This window comes from Eschrichtius robustus, chromosome 3 (assembly GCF_028021215.1).
Source record: "Eschrichtius robustus isolate mEscRob2 chromosome 3, mEscRob2.pri, whole genome shotgun sequence".
In the NCBI taxonomy this organism is placed as follows: Eukaryota; Metazoa; Chordata; class Mammalia; order Artiodactyla; family Eschrichtiidae; genus Eschrichtius; species Eschrichtius robustus.
This window is the reverse complement of record NC_090826.1, coordinates 29,169,356-29,189,946: the sequence shown is the minus strand read 5'-3', so window position 1 is coordinate 29,189,946 and position 20,591 is coordinate 29,169,356. Positions and strand designations below refer to the sequence as shown.

The window sequence follows — 20,591 nt, the reverse complement described above, 5'->3', positions numbered from 1 at the left end:
AATATTGACTTATCAAGTTTCACTATATACCCGATTGAGATTTTACTTAAAACTGCATTTACAGATTAATTTTGGGAGAGTTGACATCTTATCAGACAGAGTCTTCTCAATAAGCCTAATATATTTCTTTCATTCAGATCTTCACTTATATCTTTCAATAAAGTTTTATATTTTAGAGACCTCTCAGAAATCTTTTATTCCTGTGTATCCCCTTTTCAACCCAAACTCTCAATGTCATCACATTTTCTAAAGCTCAGTTAAGACATCATTTACTTCTACAAATATTTTTCTAACTTTCCAGGCTCAATTAGATACTCCTCCTCCATGTTCTTGGTTTTATTTATTCATTCCTCGCTTAATATGACCGAGAGTTGCGCCAGGCATGGAGGTATACTGGTGAATAGGATGGACAGTCCCTAGCTTCATGGAGCTTTCATTCTAACAGGAGACAAAGAATAATAAACACTTATAATTCAAGGTGACACATGGTATTACAGGGGAAGTATACTGTACTATGGGAATACATAAGAGAAATACCTAACTCAGACTTGGGGGAATGGCTGGATGGGGGGCAAGAAGGGTGTCAAATACTGCTTCTCAAGGAAGTAACATGTAGACTGAAACCTGTAAGAAGAACAGAAGTTAGCAAACACAATAGTGACTAAATATCATAGTACTGACATCCTTGTCTTACTCTTGATTTTACTGCAAAAGCTCTGTTGCTTAACTGTAAAATCTACTCTCTGAATATGTTTCCTCCCTTGGCTTCATTGACACCATTTCTTGGCTCTCATACTGCCTGTGATAATCATTAATTGCTCACTGGTTCCTCTTCCTTCCTTAAATGCTAGTATTCTCCATGGCTCTATCCTTTTCATTCCTGTTTTCAATCTAAATACTATTTCTAAAGTTTTTCCATTTTCAGAGTTTCAAATATGGATTTATATACTAAGGAGTCCCAAAACTTTTACTTTTAGCTCACACCACTACAGATTTTCACATCTGCATTTCCAACTACATACTAGATGACTCTGTCCGTATGTTCCATAGAATCCTCAAGCTTTAGACATATTTACATTTGATATATTTATACTTGGTATATACTGCCAGCTAACCAGCAACAGCAGACCTACCTCCCATATTCAGTATTATCATTCATACCTGGTATGAATGAGTCACTATTCTGAATGTATGTTGGTGAGTATGCCCTTCTTGAAAGCTAGTTTATAAAAGCTAGCACAGTTAGCTAGCACAGTCACTGAAGGTTTGGGAATATGAAGGTTGTTTCAAAGACTGAATAATCATAGAATTCTGTAGGCCAGGTATGGGGTTTTGTTTTTTTATTTTTAATATGTCAATTTGGCTAGGCTACTACTTGCCAGTTATTCAATCAAACACTAATCTAGGTATTGCTGTGAAGGTATTTTATAAATGTAATTAAAGGGATATTATCCTGGACAATCTGAGTTGGCCTCATTCAGTCAGTTGAAAGGCCTTAAAAACGGGGCTGAGGTATCCCCAAGAGAGAGAAGAAATTCCACCTATGGACAGCAGTTACAGCCCATACCCATGTGTTCTAGCCTGCCCTTCCTGATAGCCTACCCTAAGGATTTCAGACTTGACTAGCTAGCCCCTACAACTGTGTAAGCCCAATCACTCTCTCTCTCTATGTGTCTCCTACTGTTTCTGCTTCTCTGGTTGAACCTAATACACTAAGATTGTAGCTTTACTTCCAAAAACCAATTCCTTCAAAAACCTAGTAAACCTCCTGGTCTATTCATTTCCAATCAGTTCCATGTACCAGTAACTATACCCAAAGTTTTTTCTGGACATGGTTTTTAAACCTATTTTTTCAACTTAATCTTTGGAATATGTTCCTTCCTCTCCATCCCACATTAGACCATCACCATCTCTTACCTGAACTAGTGATTGAAAAAGCCTCCTAACTGGCTTCTCAGATTAGTTTTTTTCTCCTCTATCTATTCTCCACACTGCTGCCAGAGGTCTCTTTCTGGAAAACAAATATGATCATGTCACTATCCTTCTTAAAAACTTTTGAAGTCTTCCTACCTACAGGATAGAGGTAAATTTGTTTTCTATTTCATTATTTTCTGTTTTTAACTCTTATTTCCTTCTATTTTTCTTTGCATTTAATTATGTTATTTTTCTAACTTATTAAGATGAATGTACAGGTAATTGATGCTTTTCTTCTTTTCTAATAGGCATTTAAGGTTTTAAATTCTCTCTAAGCATTGCTTTAGCTAATCATACCAATTCTGATATGTACTATTTTCAATACTCTTCAGTTCAAAATATTTAAAATTTGTGATTTCTTTGACCAATGGGCTATTTAGAAATTATGTTTTAGTAATATCCAAAGCTGAACTTTAAGTTCCAGTAGGAAAATAGCAGCAATTTATTTCCAAAATTTCCCACTTTCCTCCTAGAACTCAATACAGAGCAACAAAGATAATGTAAAAAAGAGAAGAAAGAAAAGGAAAAAAACCCCTACATCTTCAAAGAACCTAGGAGACAATAAAAACCTGAAAATGCCAAATTGTAAGTAAATATGGCCCAAAGTACTTGGGACTAGTAGAACCTATGCAAGGGAGAAAGACATGAAATATGAAAGAAAGCCTAGTGGGGCAAGAGTAAATTTTCACTCCAGAGAGACAGGGTCCTATCCTAAGTGGGAACTGCCATGTTTAGTTCTGAGATTGAATGGGGGAATCTCAGAAGGAAGTAGAGAAAGGAGGTGTAGAAAGTGTCATGAGAGTGAGCAGAGGGTGAACTAGAAGTGACAGATCTCAGATAGGATTACCCTTTTAAAACCAAGGCGTGCATTTTTCCTCTGTAACGTCAAGCTTGGAGAAAAGTTAAAAGAATAGTACAATGAACTACCATGTACCCTTCACAAATTCTCTAATTGCTAATGTTTGAGCAGGCACTTTAAAAGGCAGGAGCTGAATTCCCCGGGTAGCAGAAACTCCTTAAACATATATTACTCAGGGGCAAAAGAGATGTGCTTTACTTTGAAGAAAGAACCCATCAGAACAACAGAGGACAGAGGCCTTGAGCAGAGAAACCTGGAAAACCACCTTGCTCCTGATGTCCTGTCCCACCTCCCTCTCCCACTCCAGTCTCTTCTAATAAGTGGTTTGGGAAAACTCAACTCATTCAAATATGAATAACAAAAGTGATAAGTATCCATACAAAAATACCATTTAAAAAATGTAAAAAAGCAGCACAACATCTCTGACAAAGAAAACTCAAGAGAAAATACCACCACGAAGTAGATAAAAAATTATAACACTACTTTTTAACATGAATTCAAAACTTCTTAATGCAGCTATGAAGAAAGATCTCAGAGCAGAAATTTAAGAACTCAGGGAAAAGACAAACAGTTAAGAGAAGATGAGATAAGCACTGAAAACTCATGAAAGAAATGGAAGAAAAAGACTTTTTCAAATTTAAAAATGAAGACTAAACTACAATGAGCAAATGGTAAAAATTATATCACAAAAGGCACAGTAAGGAGCAAGTAGGATGGAATTTTTTAAAGAAAATAAAATGACAGATAAAAAAAAAGATAAAAGAGTTGAACCTACATTTTCAAAGGGAATCCCATGTTTTAAATAAAACTGACCCAAAATGCTCAACACTGAGAAAAAAATCTAGTGAAATAACTGTAAAAAATATTTTCAGCAACCAGACAAAAAAGCAGGTCCTTTCTAGGGAAAAGAAAATCAGCTGACATCATATTTCTCTACTGAACATTCATTGTCAGAAGACAGTGGGAAAATACCTTTAAGAAACTCAACAAAGTGTGATTCAGATAAACCATAATGAAAAAGAATATTAAAAAAAAAAGCATGTCTCTACATGTAGAACTGAGTCACTTTGCTGTGCAGCAGAGATTGGCACAACATGGAAATCAGCTATACTTCAATAAGAAAAAATGAATGAAAAAAAGTGTGATTCAATCATTTTATGTCTAGCCAAGCAGTCCTTCAGGAATAAGGCTATAGACAAATGGTTTTCAATATGCAAAAACTCAGCTCTTACTCATATGAGCCCTTTCTGAAGTAACAACTCGAGGACAAACTGCAACCAAGAGATGACAGGAAAAATTTTAGCAAAATGACTTGCAATTAGCACCAATACATATAATTGTAGATTTAAGATGAAAATGAATGGACATACAGGTGACAGAATGGAATGTAACTGTTAACATGCTCAGAAAACACTGGAACAGTAATATATACGAATAAATGAATAACAGAAAAACCATAAAAAGTAGCATAAACTCACTGATCGCACTTTACAGTAATAGATAGGAGTCAAAGTTGAAAGTCAAGTAGTATAAATTTAAGCAAAATCATAACAACAATAAAATAATGCTATATTGGCTAAAACTAGTTAAAAAAGGAGAAGGAGGAAAGAAGGGAAGGAAAAGAATAAAGCTAATATAAATGTTACTCATTAAGGAAAGCAAAAGATACTGCTTTAAAGAGAGAGAAAGATGAGTATTATATGAAGGTATGAAGGTATGAAGGTAACCACTGATGAGAAGAAAAAAACCTTCCTAATAACAGAACTAGCATTTAAAAAGCACAGAAAACATACCACATGGATTATAATCCTTTTGTTAGACAATGTAGACTTTTGGCCCAAAAGTACAAAAGAAGTCACTTTATCATTGTAAAGGGTATAAATCACAATGAAGAATACAGATAGGTATACATATGCTCCCAATACTATAGCAGCAACATTACAAAAGTGGAAATATAAGAAGAAATAGAAACACAATAGGAAATTTAAATTTATTTCTCCCATTCTGAGACAAGTAAACAAAAATAAATAAGGAAATAGATGATCTAAACAACATAATCAAAACTGAAGTGCTGATGGATATTCATTTAACTCTATCCTATAAAATGATTATATCTTATTTTCAAATAGCTATTGAACTTTCATTCACAAAATCTGACCATATATTAGGTTACTAAAACAAAACAAAACAAAACCCTCAACAAATTCTAAAAATAGAAATACAAACCACATTCTCTGATTAACAACACAATGAAACTAGAAATTTATAACACAATCAGAAAATAAAAAGATCTTCAATCTGAAAATTTAAAAAGTCTCTCAAACAACATTTGGATAATATGGGAAATACAAATGAAATCTGTGGTGTTTTGAGAAAATAATATAATAAAAAACTAGATATTAGAAGCTTTGGAACATAGCTAAAACAGTGATAAGAAGAAAAATAACTGTTTTTTTGGGTTTTTGTTTGTTTTTATTTTTGGCCACGCCACACGGCCTGCAGGATCTTAGTTTCCCGACCAGAGATCGAACCCAGGCCCTCAGCAGTGAAAGTGCAGAGTCCCAACCATTGGACCACCAGGGAATTCCCGAAATAATTTTTTAAAATACTTTTTTTAATAAGAAAAAATTAATTAAATGAGTTACTAATATAGTTCAAAAAGTTAGGAAAAACAACTAAATTAACTGAAGAAAAGTGGAAGAAAAAATTCATAAAGCTAAAAAGAGAAATTAAGGAGTCAGAAAACAGAAAGCCAGAGAACTAAGAAAAAAATTCAAAAGCTCTTTGGTGGGGGGAGGGGGTGGGGTGAGGTGGGGAGAACCCGTTGATTAAACTCTACCTCAGGGCTTCCCTGGTGGCGCAGTGGTTGGGAGTCCGCCTGCCAATGCAGGGGACACGGGTTCGTGCGCCGGTCCAGGAAGATCCCACATGCCGCGGAGCAACTAGGCCCGTGAGCCACAACTGCTGAGCCTGCGCGTCTGGAGCCTGTGCTCCGCAACGGGAGAGGCCAATACAGTGAGAGGCCCGCGCACCGCGATGAAGAGTGGCCCCCGCTCGCTGCAACTGGAGAAAGCCCTCACACAGAAACAAAGACCCAGCGTAGCCAAAAATAAATAAATAAAAAAAAGTCTAAACTACTACCTCTCCTAATTAAGAGTAAAAAGGACAAAGCACAAATATAAAAAAGAAACTATGGGGATAAACCACAGAAGTAGACAAAACTAAAAAAAAAAAAAAAAAAAAGGAACTACTTAGTAAAGATACATTAGATATAGATAAAATATATATTTCTAGTAAGATATAACCTACCAAAACTGAATCCAGAGAGTCTAAACAGACTGATTTTTCACAAAATAAATGAAAGATTTAAAAGAGCTACCCACGGGCTTCCCTGGTGGCGCAGTGGTTGAGAATCTGCCTGCCAATGCAGGGGACACGGGTTCGAGCCCTGGTCTGGGAAGATCCCACATGCCGCGGAGCAACTAGGCCCGTGAGCCACAATTGCTGAGCCTGCGCGTTTGGAGCCTGTGCTCCGCAACAAGAGAGGCCGCGATAGTGAGAGGCCTGCGCACCGCGATGAAGAGTGGTCCCCACTTGCCACAACTAGAGAAAGCCCTCGCACAGAAACGAAGACCCAACACAGCCATAAATAAATAAATAAAAAAAAATAAAATAAAAATAAAAAATAAAAGAGCTACCCACCAAACAAAACAAAACACACCAGGCCACAAGATTCTACAGGGGAATTCTACCAAATCTTAAAAGAGCTGATAATTTCAATACTCTTTAAAAACTGTTGTACATTTTAGAAAATGGGAAACTTCTAAATCCTTTATGAAATAAAATATTAATACCAAAACTTGAAAAAGACTGCATTAAAAAAAGAAAAGATTGCAGATCAGATCAATCTTACTTTTTTGCAATTTGATTAAAAAGGTAAAGCATTAACAAACAGTTTCCAACATCACATTAAAATAATCCAAAAACACAAGTTTAGTTCAGTGTTTGTTAAAAAAGAAGGGAAATATCATATCATCAGCTCCATAGCCACTAAAAGACATCTGACAAAATTCAACATCCATTCTTGATTAGAAGTACTCAATAAAATAGGAAACAGCAGATGCTCCTAAACATATACATACATATATGTATTTAATGCAGAAACACTGGACGCATTCCTTCTAAAGTAAGGAATAAAAAGAGGATGCCCACTACTCTCTAATGGTTAACACTGTCCTATCTAATTCGTCAATAAAATCTGATAAAAAATATTAGAGGTATAAAAATCCAAAGGAAGATGTAAACCTATCACCATCATAGATGAAATGATTATAACCTAGAAACTGCAAGGAAATCACTTGAAAAGTTAATGGAATTCAATAAGGCAGAGAGAAAAAAGTTACTATACAGAAATTAAACGCCTTCATGTACATAAACAATAATCAGTTAGAATCTATAAACCCATTTAATAGGGAAAAAAGAGAGAGAGGACATATCCAGGAATGATAATAAGAAATGTGCAAATTTTATGTGAGGAAAACTTAAAACACTCCTGAAGTAAACAAAAGTAATCCTGAACAAATGGAAAGGCATAGTGTTTTCTTGGATAGAAAGACTCACTATCTTAAGACTCAGTAACTTAATTTAAAAATATAATGAGGTCACAGTAAAAGTAACAGCCCATACTCCCATAACCACTAGCTCTGACAAGGTATTTCTAAAGCTTATATAGTGAGATAAGTAAGAATGGCCTAGAAATCCTGAAGAGAAAAATGAGACTAGCCCTAGAAGATATTAAAAGTTATAAAAGAAAGGACTGACTGAAACACACAGCCCCACCAAAAGACAAATTTCTACATGACAAAAAGCAAAAACAAGACCACACCAAAGATCAAAAGATAAATAACAACCTAGGGATAATATCTGCAATTCATATCGCAAAGGGCTAATCTCCTTGATTTCAGAAAGCTCTCTCAGTAAATAAGACCAAAAATCCAACAGGAAAAAAGGAGCAAAGGACATAAAGAATTAATAAAAAAGAAATAAGGTGGCCCTTACATATGTGAAAAGATGGTCAAATGCAAATTAATAGTACATAAGGAAACTATTTCTTGTAAATTTGATTGACAAAAACCTAGAGTTTGACACCTCTAGTGGCAAAGGTAAAGGGAAACAGGTAGTCTCATTTACTGATGCACAATATTTACAATCTCAGTGGAGGGCAATCTGGCAGTAACAATCAAAATTACAAATATATCTGCTTTTGACCCATCAATCTCACCTCCTGAAATCTATCTTAAAAATACAAATATATGAATGATGTTCTGAAATGGAAAATAATTAAAAACAGCCCTAGTATACACCTAAAGATGACTTTAAAAATACATCATCTCGACGTATCCCCACAATGGTAGATGCAGCTGAAAATAATGACAAAACTATGTACTGATCTGGAAAGACCCAGGGATCCTTGGAGGAATGGCTGATTCCAGGTATAGAGGAGGAAATACAGGATGAATCTGGAAAATTCTGCTGTGTCACAAAGCAAGAAAGCTATCAAAGACAATGAATTATCAACAGGACAATGTGATTTTCCACATAAGAATTCCATCTAATGTAAAAGGAATAACAGAATTAGAAAAAATACCAGTTGGTAATCCCTAGTGAAATAAATGACTCAGGTAACAATGATCAATGAATGGAATATCAGTGATTGAAAGATTGATTGGGAAATTTACTATGGAGAGATCAGGCCTACTGATCTCTGAACATACTGATCAATCTTAGTACCACTAAAGTTGGGACCACTATATACTATATGCCTCCTAATATGATATAATATGGAGCATTTATGAATCAGAATTCAATCAAGCTTACAGGGCCAACTTTCATTTTCAGGAAATATAGGGGATAGAGGAAGAAGACAATGACACCACAAGAAAACAAAAGACAAATCCAGATTTTTGGATATTCTACAGGAAAAGTGAAAGTTTCTACAACAAGTCAATGACATAAAAAAGGAAAAAACAAAACAAAACTAGAGGGAAGGAAATGGGACTACTACATTTTTAAAAGGCATAATAGCCAAATGTGATGTGTGGATCTTGTTTAGATCCTGATTAGAACCAACCAACTATAGAAAGATATATTTGAGACTATCAGGGAAATCTGATTATGGACAGGGAATTAGAAACTACAAATAAATGATTAAATTTTTTACATATGATAGTGGCATTGTGACTGTGTAAGAAAACATCCATATTTTTAGAGGTGCACACTGTAGCAGGGAAAAAATAACATGCTGTATGGGATTTGATTTAAAATTACTACAGTAGAGGAAGAAATGTACATAGTTTAAGCAAAGGCAGAAAAATCCTGACAATCTGGATATTGGCTACATAGGCAGCAGTTTATCATACTAGTCTCTCTACTTTTATATATACTTGAAAGTATTCTTAAAAAAAAAAAACACCTAAAAATGAGAATGCAATTAGCACATTAAACATCAGTAGTAGGCACAATCTAAAGGTCACCAAGACCAACAGACTTCTCTTCCTTTAAAATATGTATTTCATAATGAAATACTGACATATAATAGTTAAGGACAAAAATGAGTTATAATTGCTCAGATGATCATGTCAAGGTTTTTATATTTGCTTTCATTTGCTTACTTTATGTTTAGTAGCATTCCAGGACAAGTTCTATATAAAGGATTTCTAAATGAAATGTAATAAAAAATAAAGGTTTTTCCAGTTTGTCTTAATATATGTCCAAATATTAATTCAAGATACCAGTACATATAATTACATATAAAATGTACATATATACAGACACACACACACAGGCCATATAGAAATCAACTACCCAACACAGAATATGGTTTTAATTCCCTTACCATCAATATTAAGCATCATTTTCCACATGGCAGGCCGAACAGACTGATGGAATCCAAACCAAACTTCCCTGCCCCCTCCCAGAGGGTGGTCATATCCTTCTGGAGCTGAGAAAAAGGAACGCCCCACAGGCGTATATCTACAAAAATTAAAATGGCATGTTCAATCTTTTCCTTCCCATTGAGTATTTAAATCTGCAGAACAGGTGAGTCTAGAGGATATAATCTTAACTTATCATAATAATGCCTCTCATTATGAATATATGAAATTAAACATTTTCCAAATTTGTGAAAGCAAAAAGCAACCACTCAAAATGAAAAAACACCATCCCTCACTGAAATTCTCTACACTTAAAACTACTGTTTGAATAAGATTAAATTTTATTTAAAAGTTTTAAAAAATAGTTCCAACCTTAGAAAATGCTAAAGAATAAATAATTATTGATCAAAAAGCTACTTCTATAAATGTTGTTTGTAGGACATAATATTTTTCTTTAAAAAGACACACTGATCCTATACATATACACATAGATACACATATACACACGTGAGATGCTAGTGTGATTAAAAAAGTAACAATTTCAACACAATTTGATACTGTTATACAAACAATGAAATTACCTTTAAAACACAGTGATTTAACTAAAATACTAAAACTGATAATGTATCAGTCAAGATTTATAGCTCCTAAGAAAAAGGGTTAGACTTTTTTTCTGAAAAAAATAGCTACGCTAATGATGTGCATTTACTTTCACAAGTCAGAGAATTTTATGTAACTTACTTCTCTCAATGAATTTGTATGCATGCTATTCTTCAACTGAGATAATCAAAATATACAACATCTGAAGGTTAACCAAAGGAAGACTGCACAACCTACTTTTGGGAAGAAAGCTTTCACACTTAAAACCTAAAGAGGAAAAAAAAGCCAGAAGCACCCACTTCATGGAGGGCAGATGTCGTAGCACCACATCAACGGCATGGACAGGATTAGTGCTGATTGGCTTGTCTAATTCCAGTGGCTCTGGCAAGGTCCGTCCTGTCAGTACTTCATGTAGTAGGTGCCAACTCACCCGAGAGACAAATTTGATTGACACCTTGAAAGGTCGATCTTTTCCACCTTCCCCAGGTAAAGTAACATCTAAATCTACCTGTTGATGGGAAAAGAGTCAACTGGTAAAAGTTTTAAAAGATAAATACAATAATTTTTAACTGATACAAATATTTAAGAGAAAACAAGGCAAATATAAAAAAAAAAAACCAATCTCAATGTCAAATCGATAGACTAAAATGTAAATAAGTTATTTATGCCAGCATTCTCTGTCATTGCAAAATATGGAAATTACCTAAATGACCATTTAGGCAGATAAAAAAAAAAAAGGTAACGGAACTGCTATGGAATAATTTCCAAGCTACACTGTTACGTGAAAAAAAAGCAAGTACAAAAGATTACAAATAGTATGCCATATTTTATGTGAGAAAGGGGGAAATGGAAAAATATTCATCTATCTGCTTATTTTTGTAAAAAGAAACACAGAAAACATGAATCAGAAACAACAAAAAAAAAAGGTTACTTTCAAAGGATATGAAAGAACAGACTGGAAGAAATAAAGGAGGGATTAACAATTCTGAGTATATTTTTCAGTTTAGTTTTGACTTTTGGAAGCATGTTAAATTAAGTTCTATAACATTAAAAAAATAAAAATAAGATCAACAAGGATGGAGAGAAAAAACTAAAACTGAATAGATACAAAATCAAATGAAACCAAATGTATTTCAAACAAATAACATAGCCAGATTGAAAGAATATTAAAAAAAATAAAAAAAGAAAGAAAGAAAGAAAAGAAAACACTAATTTAGGTAACTCCTGAACATAATATATTGACTATACGCTTGGTTAGGGGTGTGGAGGAGGGGTGGGTGGGAAAGAACTGCATACAAAATAAAACCTTAACCTCTTACTACTAAGTTTGTTTTCTGTAGTGATATAGTGTAGTAATTCAGAAACTATTTTATATGTACTGTAGGACTGAACAAATAAGTAAAAGTGGTAATATTTTGGAGAGTCAGGGGTTTAAAGGAGAAGGAAGACACAAATATGCAATGTAGGGAGTAAAGGAAGAATCCTGTTGCGATAGACTAGAACTGGAAGAATCAGTTTGAATTCATGATTTCCAATAAACATATTGTATGATATTGCATACAATAAGTGGTACCTGCAGGATACATATGTTAAGTTTATTATATGAATGTAATATTTATTTATTATCTGCTTTGTTTATCTATTTACTTATTTTATGTATTTATATTTTCTATCTCTGTCCATTGAAAGGGCTTAGAAGCACATATACCCCAGCAGCAATGAGCACATCCAGTACCCAGATTTTGGTTTCTAAATTGTATTCCCTAACTAAAAGAAACCAGTGTACCTTTGAGATATGGCTGGTTGCAGGACTACAGCAGGGAAAACACAAGATGAACCTGGAACATCTTGTGCCCAAAAGTAAGGAAATACTCAAAAAAAAAAAAAAAAAAAAGATGTGTCATGACAAAAGCACACAGGAACCAACTTAAAGGGGCTGCCACAGGCAAAATCTGGGACAATTTGGGCAAATAAATAAGGATACAGAACTAGAAGAGAAGAAAATGCGCTCCCGTACAGTAGAATAACAATGATTAATGTAGAAGGAATGACAGAATTAGAAAATCACCATTACTACATAATAATAAACCTTCCAAGCAAGAATCATCAGTTACTAAAAAAGTCTAAAGAGAAATGGGATTCTTAAAAGTATCTCCCTTATAAAAATTAAAAACTTTGGTGCATCAAAGGACACAATCAACATAGTGAAAAGGCAACCTATGGAATGTGAGAAAATATTCCAAAACATATATCCCATGAGAATACATAAAGAATTCCTAAAACTCAACAACAACAACAAAACCAAATAACCCAATTAACAAATGGGCAAAGGAGTTGAATACACATTTCTCCAAAGAAGATACACAAAAGGCCCATAAGCATATGAAAAGATGCTCAACATCATTAGCCATTAGGTAAATGCAAATCAAACCCACAATGAGATATTACTTCACACCCAATAGGATGACAACTATCGAAAATTCAGAAAACAACAAATGTTGGCAAGGGTGTGAAGTATTTAGAACCCTTGTCCACTGTTTGTAGAAACATAAAATGGTACAGTCACTATGGAAAACAGTATGGTGGTTTCCCAAAACACTAAAAATACAATTATCGTTTATATGACCCAGCAACTCCACTTCTAGGTATATACACAAGAGAACTGAAAGCAGGCATTAGAAGAGAGATTTATACACCCATGTTGCATTATTGCATTATTTGCAATAGCCAAAAGGTGCTCATCAGTGGATGAATGGATAAACAAAATGTGGTATATACATTCAATGGAATATTATTCAACCTTAAAAAGGGAAGAAATTGTGACACACGTGACAACATGAATGAACCTTGAGGACATTATGCTAAGTAAAATAATCCAGTCACAAAAGGACAAATACTGTATGGTTCCACTTATACGAGGTCCCTAGAGTAAATCTATGTTCAAATGGGAAAGCAACCCAAGTGTCCATCAACAGATGAATGGATAAGTAAAATGTAGTATATACATATGATGGAATTCTATTCAGCCTTAAAAAGGGAGGAAATTCTGACACATGTCACAACATGGATTAACCTTGAGGATACTATGCTAAGTGAAGTAAGCCAATCACAAAAGACAAAAACACTATGATTCCACTTATATGAGGTACTAAGAGAGGTCAAATTCATAAAGACAGAAAGTAGAGTGGTGGTTGCCAGGGCCTGAGGGGAGGGAAAATGGGGAGTTAAGTGTCTAATGTGTACAGAGTTACAGTTTTACAAGATGGAGATGGATGATGGTGATGGTTGTAAATGTACTTTGCCACTGAACCATACCTTAAAAATGGCTCAGATGATAAACTTTATGTTATGTGTATTTTACCACAATTAAAAAAAATACTATCGCCCCACAAAAGAAAGAAGAATAACTTGAAAGGAGAAACTTGGCAGATACCAACTTAACCAAGTGATCGAAGTTAACATCACCATTAATGGAACAAATACATACTATGTGCCTCCTGATACGATGCACTATTAAGGAAAGAACACTTATGTAATATTCCTGCCAAAAAAGCTTACTCAGAATCTAACCAAGAGGAAGCACCAGAAAAACACAGAGGGACATCCTACAAAATAACCTGCCTGTAATCGTCAACCATGTTAATGTCATAAAAGAAAAAAAAAAAAAAAAAGGCTGGGAAATTGTTCCACAATAAAGAAGACTAAAAAGACATAACATCTAAATACATTCAGGAACCTGGATTGGATTCTGTACTAAAGGGGAAAAAAAATGCTGAAGGACATCATTGGAACAAATGACAAAACTGGAATAGGGGCAGATTAGACAAAAATATATCAATGTAAAATTTAGGGAAGTTGGTAACTGTACTGTGGTTTTTATCCTTGCTCTTAGGAAAAACACATTAAAGGGCATAATGTATAAAACCTACTCTTGAATGGTTCAGGAAAAAATAAGTATGTATATGTATCTCTGTACATATGTATATGTACATACAGCTATGTATGCATAGCTGTCTCTATAGATACAAAGAAAGTAAAAGAGAAAAGAAAGAGAATGATAAAACAAATGTGGCAAACTTTAAGAACACTGATGAATCTGGGTATACGTGAGTTCTCTGCATGATTCTTACAACTTTTCTTTGAGTTTGAAATTATTTCAAAATAAAAAGTTAAAATAGATAAATAATACATATATAGACTACAATAAAATGGCAATAAGTGCATTTAAAAGACATTGCAAAAGTACAACTTTCTGATAAAGGAATGCATCTTACCCCTGTAGTTGCCACAGGAAGTGGATTGGCTGTGTAAAGGCTTCTTTTTCCATCATAAACTGGTCTACGGTCCCCAAATATAGTTACTTTAAAATGCTGAACCATTGAGTCAACCACCTCCCTAAAAAAGGGAAAAAATGCATTCATATAATCCTCTGCATGATGAAATACAAAAATCTTAACTAAAGTAACTTCTTACACTATTTAAAGCTGTCCAAATTCTAAAAGATAATCATACATGGTAAAGATTTTGCTTTCAGGACCATGGCTTAGGATACCAGAAGATTGATTTCTGGGAAGGGATGATATGAATTTCACAAAAGACAGAGAAGAATAAATCCAGTGAATTACTTAATCACTTTGTGACACAGTTGACCTGCAAAATATAATCCTTATAAACTGATCCAAAATCCCTTTCACCATCTCTAAGCACTACCTGACACATTCACCTTTCTTTATCAAAGAATATGATGCTCTTTCCTTTGTGCTCAAATAGCACCTAGTACATATATCTATTAGAACACTTACTTCACTGTATTATAATTATTATTATATACTTCACTTCTACTAGACTGTGAGATTTTAAGAGCAATAAACACACCTGTATCCTGTACCCCCCCCATTCCTCTAACCACCCATTCTTCCAACGGTATCTAGCCAGTAAGAATATTTTGAAACCTCCATTTTTTTACCCAGCAAACATTTTTATCCTATATACTTACATGGATGATATTAACGTTTTTTTAGACATTTTAAAAAATTTGCAGACTACAGAGAGAATAATACCAAATATCCACAAATCAATATTTATTTTTACATACACATAATTTGTAAAAGCAGTGGAAAGATATCTAGAAGGGTATGTACCAAACAGATACAGTGGTTAGTTACCTCTGGAGGAAGAAGTGAAGAGAAGAATTATTTTTTATTTTGTTTACACAATCTAAATATATTACAATGACAGTATACTCACATAGTACTGGTATAATTTACAATGCATTTAAAAGAATGGGAAAAAAATTCAATTCTAGCCCAGTGAACTAGAAGAGAAAGGAGAGAAAAAAGCATTTTCTGGAACAAAATAATTAAGCTGATTTGATACCCAGAGGAATTTTCCAAATGCTCAAAATTTCTATTTCCCCGCCTTTCAATTTTATTTTGCAAGTATTTCTTGCACCAGTCTTTTACTTTCCATTCCCAATTACCATCATCCTAAATTAAAACCTCATGTCCTAGTACCTGAATTATTTTAAGTTTCTTGTTTTTTATGCCTTTAATTTTTTCTTCTCCGGCCCAACTTATATCCCACTGCCAAATGAGTCTCCAAACCCCACTTTTATTCTCCAGGTACAAAAGCTTAAGTTAAATCATGCTCCTCAGTTCATGCCACATTATCATCATTCATCTATATAAGACTCCTCTTCTAACTAATTGATTTCTTTCCTTCCATATTCATTTCTTATTCCCATTCTTCCCAATAAGTTATTTATTCTAATGTGTTTGATAAACATTCTTCTGTTTGTATATATTCCTAACTTCACCCTCTGCACTAGGCTTTTAAAATCTGTTCACGCTGCTGTGGGACACTTAGTTCCTTGTGATGCAAAGTACTCCACATGTTGTCTACTTACTCTCCCAGCAATACAGACTCAGAGTATCTTTAACATTCAGCCACCAAAACAATGCTACAATGCAATATCTCCTTCTATGTCCCCTTATGAACTTGTGTGAGAATTAATCTCTGGCTATATATACCCAGGAACAGAACTGTTAGGTCCAAGTGAATTTTATCAACTAAATGATGAAGAACTGCCAAACTGCTCTGCAGAATGGCTGCACTGAACAATCCTCCTGGAGGTTCCTATTTCCCTACATCCCAGACAAGATTTGGCATTATCCAGCTTTGCTTTCTAATTTTTGCTAGCTCAGTGGGTAAAACTAAAAGCTTGTTTTATTTAGATTTCTCTTATTACTAATGAATTTGAGCATCCCTTCATTATTTGTGTTTCTTCTTTTGTGAATTCCCTGTTTGTTTCCTTTGTTCATTTTCTATTGGGGTCCCAGTCTTCTTGTTGAATTGAAGGAGTTTCTTTGATATTCTAATGTTAATTCATTAACAGGCTTAGTTGTTGCAAATATCTTCCCCCAAATGTTACCTGCCTGTTAACAATGCCTATGTATTTACTGAACTGAAATCTTTAATGCTGTATCATCAAATTAATCATTTTTTCACCTTATGGTTTCATGCTTTTAAGGTTTTAAGAAATAATTTGCAAATATTAACTCACAAAGATGTATTATGTTTCATTAACTCTATAATTTTATCTATATTATGTTGGTCACTAATCCATTTGAGGTTCTTCTTTATAAATAGTATTATGGGAGAACTCAATTTTATTTTTCTCCCTATCAGTTTTCCCACACCATCTACTGAACAATCTATATTTAACTGATCAATTTATAATGTCAATTTATCTTATTAAGTTCTGATCTGAGTTCTCTCTGTTGTCCCAGTGGTCTCCTTGTCTGTTCTTGGACCAGTATCATATGTTTTCATGATTACTGGAGTGTTTTATTATGTTGTAATGTGGGGCAGGGCAAGTTCCTTTTCTTTCTCTAAGATATCAATAACTTAGATATTCATGGAAACATTTATTCAAAATAAATTTCGAGTCCTTCCCCACTGCCCCAAACTATCAATACAATAAGGAAAAGAAACATATCTAGTGCCCTACATATAGTAAATAATCAAAAAATATCTGTTGGGACTTCGCTGGTGGCGCAGTGTTTAAGAATCCGCCTGCCAATGCAGGGGACACGGGTTCGAGCCCTGATCCGGGAGGATCCCACGTGCCGCGGAGCAGCTAAGCCCGGGCGCCACAACTACTGAGCCCATGAGCCACAACTACTGAGGCCCGTGCGCCTACAGCCCCGTGCTCCGCAACAAGGAGAGGCCACCGCAGTGAGAAGCCGCGCACCGCAATGAGGAGTGGCCCACCCCCTGCTTGTCACAGCTGGAGAAAACCTGCACACAGCAACAAAGACCCAACCCAGCCAAAAATAAATAAATAAATTTATTTTTTAAAAAATCTGTTGGTTAAGAAACCCTCAAATAATACAAACTCGAGAGACAAGGCTAGTATGCTAAAAACAAATTAGTGTATTAAAAGCTACTGACAAACTACAACAATAAACAAAATAAAAGAAGATGAAACGTAATACGGGTAACTGTAAAGTCTAAACACTTACGTTTGAAAAGTTCAACTGCAATAAGAACAAATTAGAGGATCTAAACTTACCCACTGCTCTCGTGCAAAGGGGCTTTAGGTGACTATAAATCCAAAATCAACTAATACTGTGATGTAGTTTCTTCAAAATTAAAGAACTCAGGTTGCATATATTTAAATACCCAGTATAAGGCAGGTAACCATCCCATCAAGTATTACACAGGTCATTTCAAACTCTGGAGTACTCTGTTCAATTTAGAAAAAACTTAAGACCCTAACAAATGAAACATAATCATAAAAAGGTAATCCTGATAGAAACTCACATAATATGAGCAAAAATAAATCAAATTAAGGACTCTTAGTATAGAATAGGAAAGAGTCAAAGGAAATTAGAGAAGTCTTCAGCTATTTTGACAGACTGTCATGTGAAAAACTGAGTAGAGTATCTTCCTTGTATGGGAGGACAGAATTAGGACAAATAGTTGGAAAATATAAGGAGCTAGATTTTGGAACAAAAATTTCCAACATTTGCTAACCACCAGAGTTATTCACGAATGGATTACACTATCTCATAAAGTACCTGAGTTCATCCTTGCTAGAACTGTTCAAAAAGCACTTATGTCAGAGAAGATACCGACTAGAAGATTGAAATGAATAATGTCTACAATCCCCTCTAACAGTAAAATTTAATTAAGAGAATATCAAATAATGAAACTGCAGATCATAGCATCAGATACAGAAACTCCTTTATAAATAATTACACTAAATATTGATTTGAACTTAAGGCTTCTGAGCCTTTACAAAAATGGTATTAGAATTCTATGTACATTGGGCAATTTTAACTTTAACCTCTTACTAATATGATATAATTAAATGATATATTTAGACTTTTAATGGAACTTTATTGTGCAAGTTAACAAAATGACAAATGCAGGAACTGCAACTTGTCATTTTTTCTCTCAAATGATACTGTAGCAAAGGGTAGTTTATTAGAATATTCATCAGGCAGGCATGTGAAACTAGAGGAAAAACTCTCTAAAACAGTAATTTATCTAGTCATCTAGTCAGCTGTAGCAGCAAAGGTACTCACTGTATTATGAAGAAAGTTTGAATTGAGAAATGGCCAACTTGAGGAAGCTTTAAAACATGTGGTAACATATGTACTGGAGAAAAATAAGTAGACATGAGTTTTTAGTCCCACTCTGCCACTAAGTTGTTGGGAAATTTACTTGGCCTCTCTGAATTTAGTTCCTTTATCAATAAAAATGAGATAATAGTCTCAGGGCTGTTATAGGGACCATGTGGGATATTAGTGAAAGTATCTTGGGGGAAAAAGGTAAATATGTATCATACTATTTTTATATAAAAATTTAAGCATAATTATCTCAAAATCGTACTTCAAGAATGATATTGAGGTACTGAAGTCTTCCTAACAACAAACATACATTACAATGCAGTAGCATCAAATATAGTAAATAATACAAACAATGAATTCTGCTAATTAAGTTAGAAACTGTGAACTGAATTTTCTCTACATTGTAGTTTGTGGAGCACTAGTCTTTTATTATAACAATGAACAATGGGGGGAGGAATCTTTTGTTCAAATGTAGAAATTTCAGGGTAACATTTTAAGCGTGTACTGTTAAGCCAGCTTCTTAGCTTACAATAAAAAGTAAATCTACCATAACCAAAATACATAAAATATTTTAACTTCTAAAGCAGTATGTAGGAAAGAAATTTGGGACAGAAAATCTGAGTAACTGGGTATAAGAACTTCTAACCAATCTTTAGTGGCTTCCTTTTACTCATAACCTTAGTCTGAAGAGGGAAGAATTCTTGCAGAGAATAATATGATGCATTTTTGTAAAACCTCAGGACAGAATTTTAAAATCCTGAAGAATATCTGGCGATCACTACAAAAATGGAACCTCCCTGAGTACATTAGGTCTTACACAGGGCTACAGCCTACCTTCTCACTCTTACCTCAACCACCACTTCCTATATTCTGGTACCAAGTCTTTTGACTCCATCATGCTCTGGTGCACAGACTGTAAAGTAAAATTTAATATTGTTTTCAGTAAGTTCCACTTTACCACCTGACTCATACAGCAGAAAAATGGTAGGAGAGGGAAACTTTAATGTAAAAAGGAGAGGAAATTATTTTCCTGTTAATTGTTACTATAAACTCACAGAGACCCATCTTCATCTCATTTTTAGGTACCTCTTAATTCTCTGCTCCCAAAAGATAGAATGGGAAATATTATTTTAGTCTTTAGGAGAAGACGTAAAATAGTATTTTCCTCTAAAAGTGACTATTCACCTTAGTTTAGTATTCCTAGCTACAATAAATTAATTTGCCACTATAATACAGACAGAACAAAGGAAGATTGCTAAGGTATAACAAGACGCTAAAATCACCCAGAGGTTTATAAAACACCGCGAAAACAGCTGACAGCCTCTCCTAGTATCCTTCTAACCTCTAATTTATCTTCATAACTCTGTACTAAGTAGCAGAGAAGGTAGCCATACCTTTGCATCAAGTTAAAGTTTAAAGATTCAGAGTAGAGGAGAAAGGAGTTATATTTTAAATCAACTTTTTAATACCTTATAAAATTTGTAGTACATCAGAGCATTTTTTAAAATTAATTAATTAATTTATTTTTGGCTGTGTTGGGTCTTCGTTTCTGTGAGGGCTTTCTCTAGTTGCGGCAAGCGGGGGCCACTC

At 34.3% G+C, this 20,591-nt stretch overlaps 1 protein-coding gene across 3 annotated transcripts in view; it reads right to left on the bottom strand.

Annotated features, from left to right (window-relative positions):
- Positions 1 to 20,591, bottom strand: part of AGO3 (argonaute RISC catalytic component 3) — a 117,566-nt gene that overhangs the window by 64,035 nt on the left and 32,940 nt on the right. Inside the window, exons 1-4 of one of the 3 annotated variants that reach the window (XM_068539503.1) lie at positions 19,850 to 19,912; positions 14,640 to 14,760; positions 10,665 to 10,873; positions 9,729 to 9,865 (exon numbers count right to left, since the gene is read on the bottom strand). In XM_068539503.1, coding sequence (XP_068395604.1) covers positions 9,729 to 9,865; positions 10,665 to 10,873; positions 14,640 to 14,760; positions 19,850 to 19,899 — 517 coding nt within the window. In that variant the 5' untranslated portion in view covers positions 19,900 to 19,912. Of the gene's footprint in view, positions 1 to 542; positions 625 to 9,728; positions 9,866 to 10,664; positions 10,874 to 14,639; positions 14,761 to 19,849; positions 19,913 to 20,591 lie in introns of those variants that run through there. The other 2 variants (XM_068539502.1, XM_068539504.1) reach the window with 2 other exon arrangements.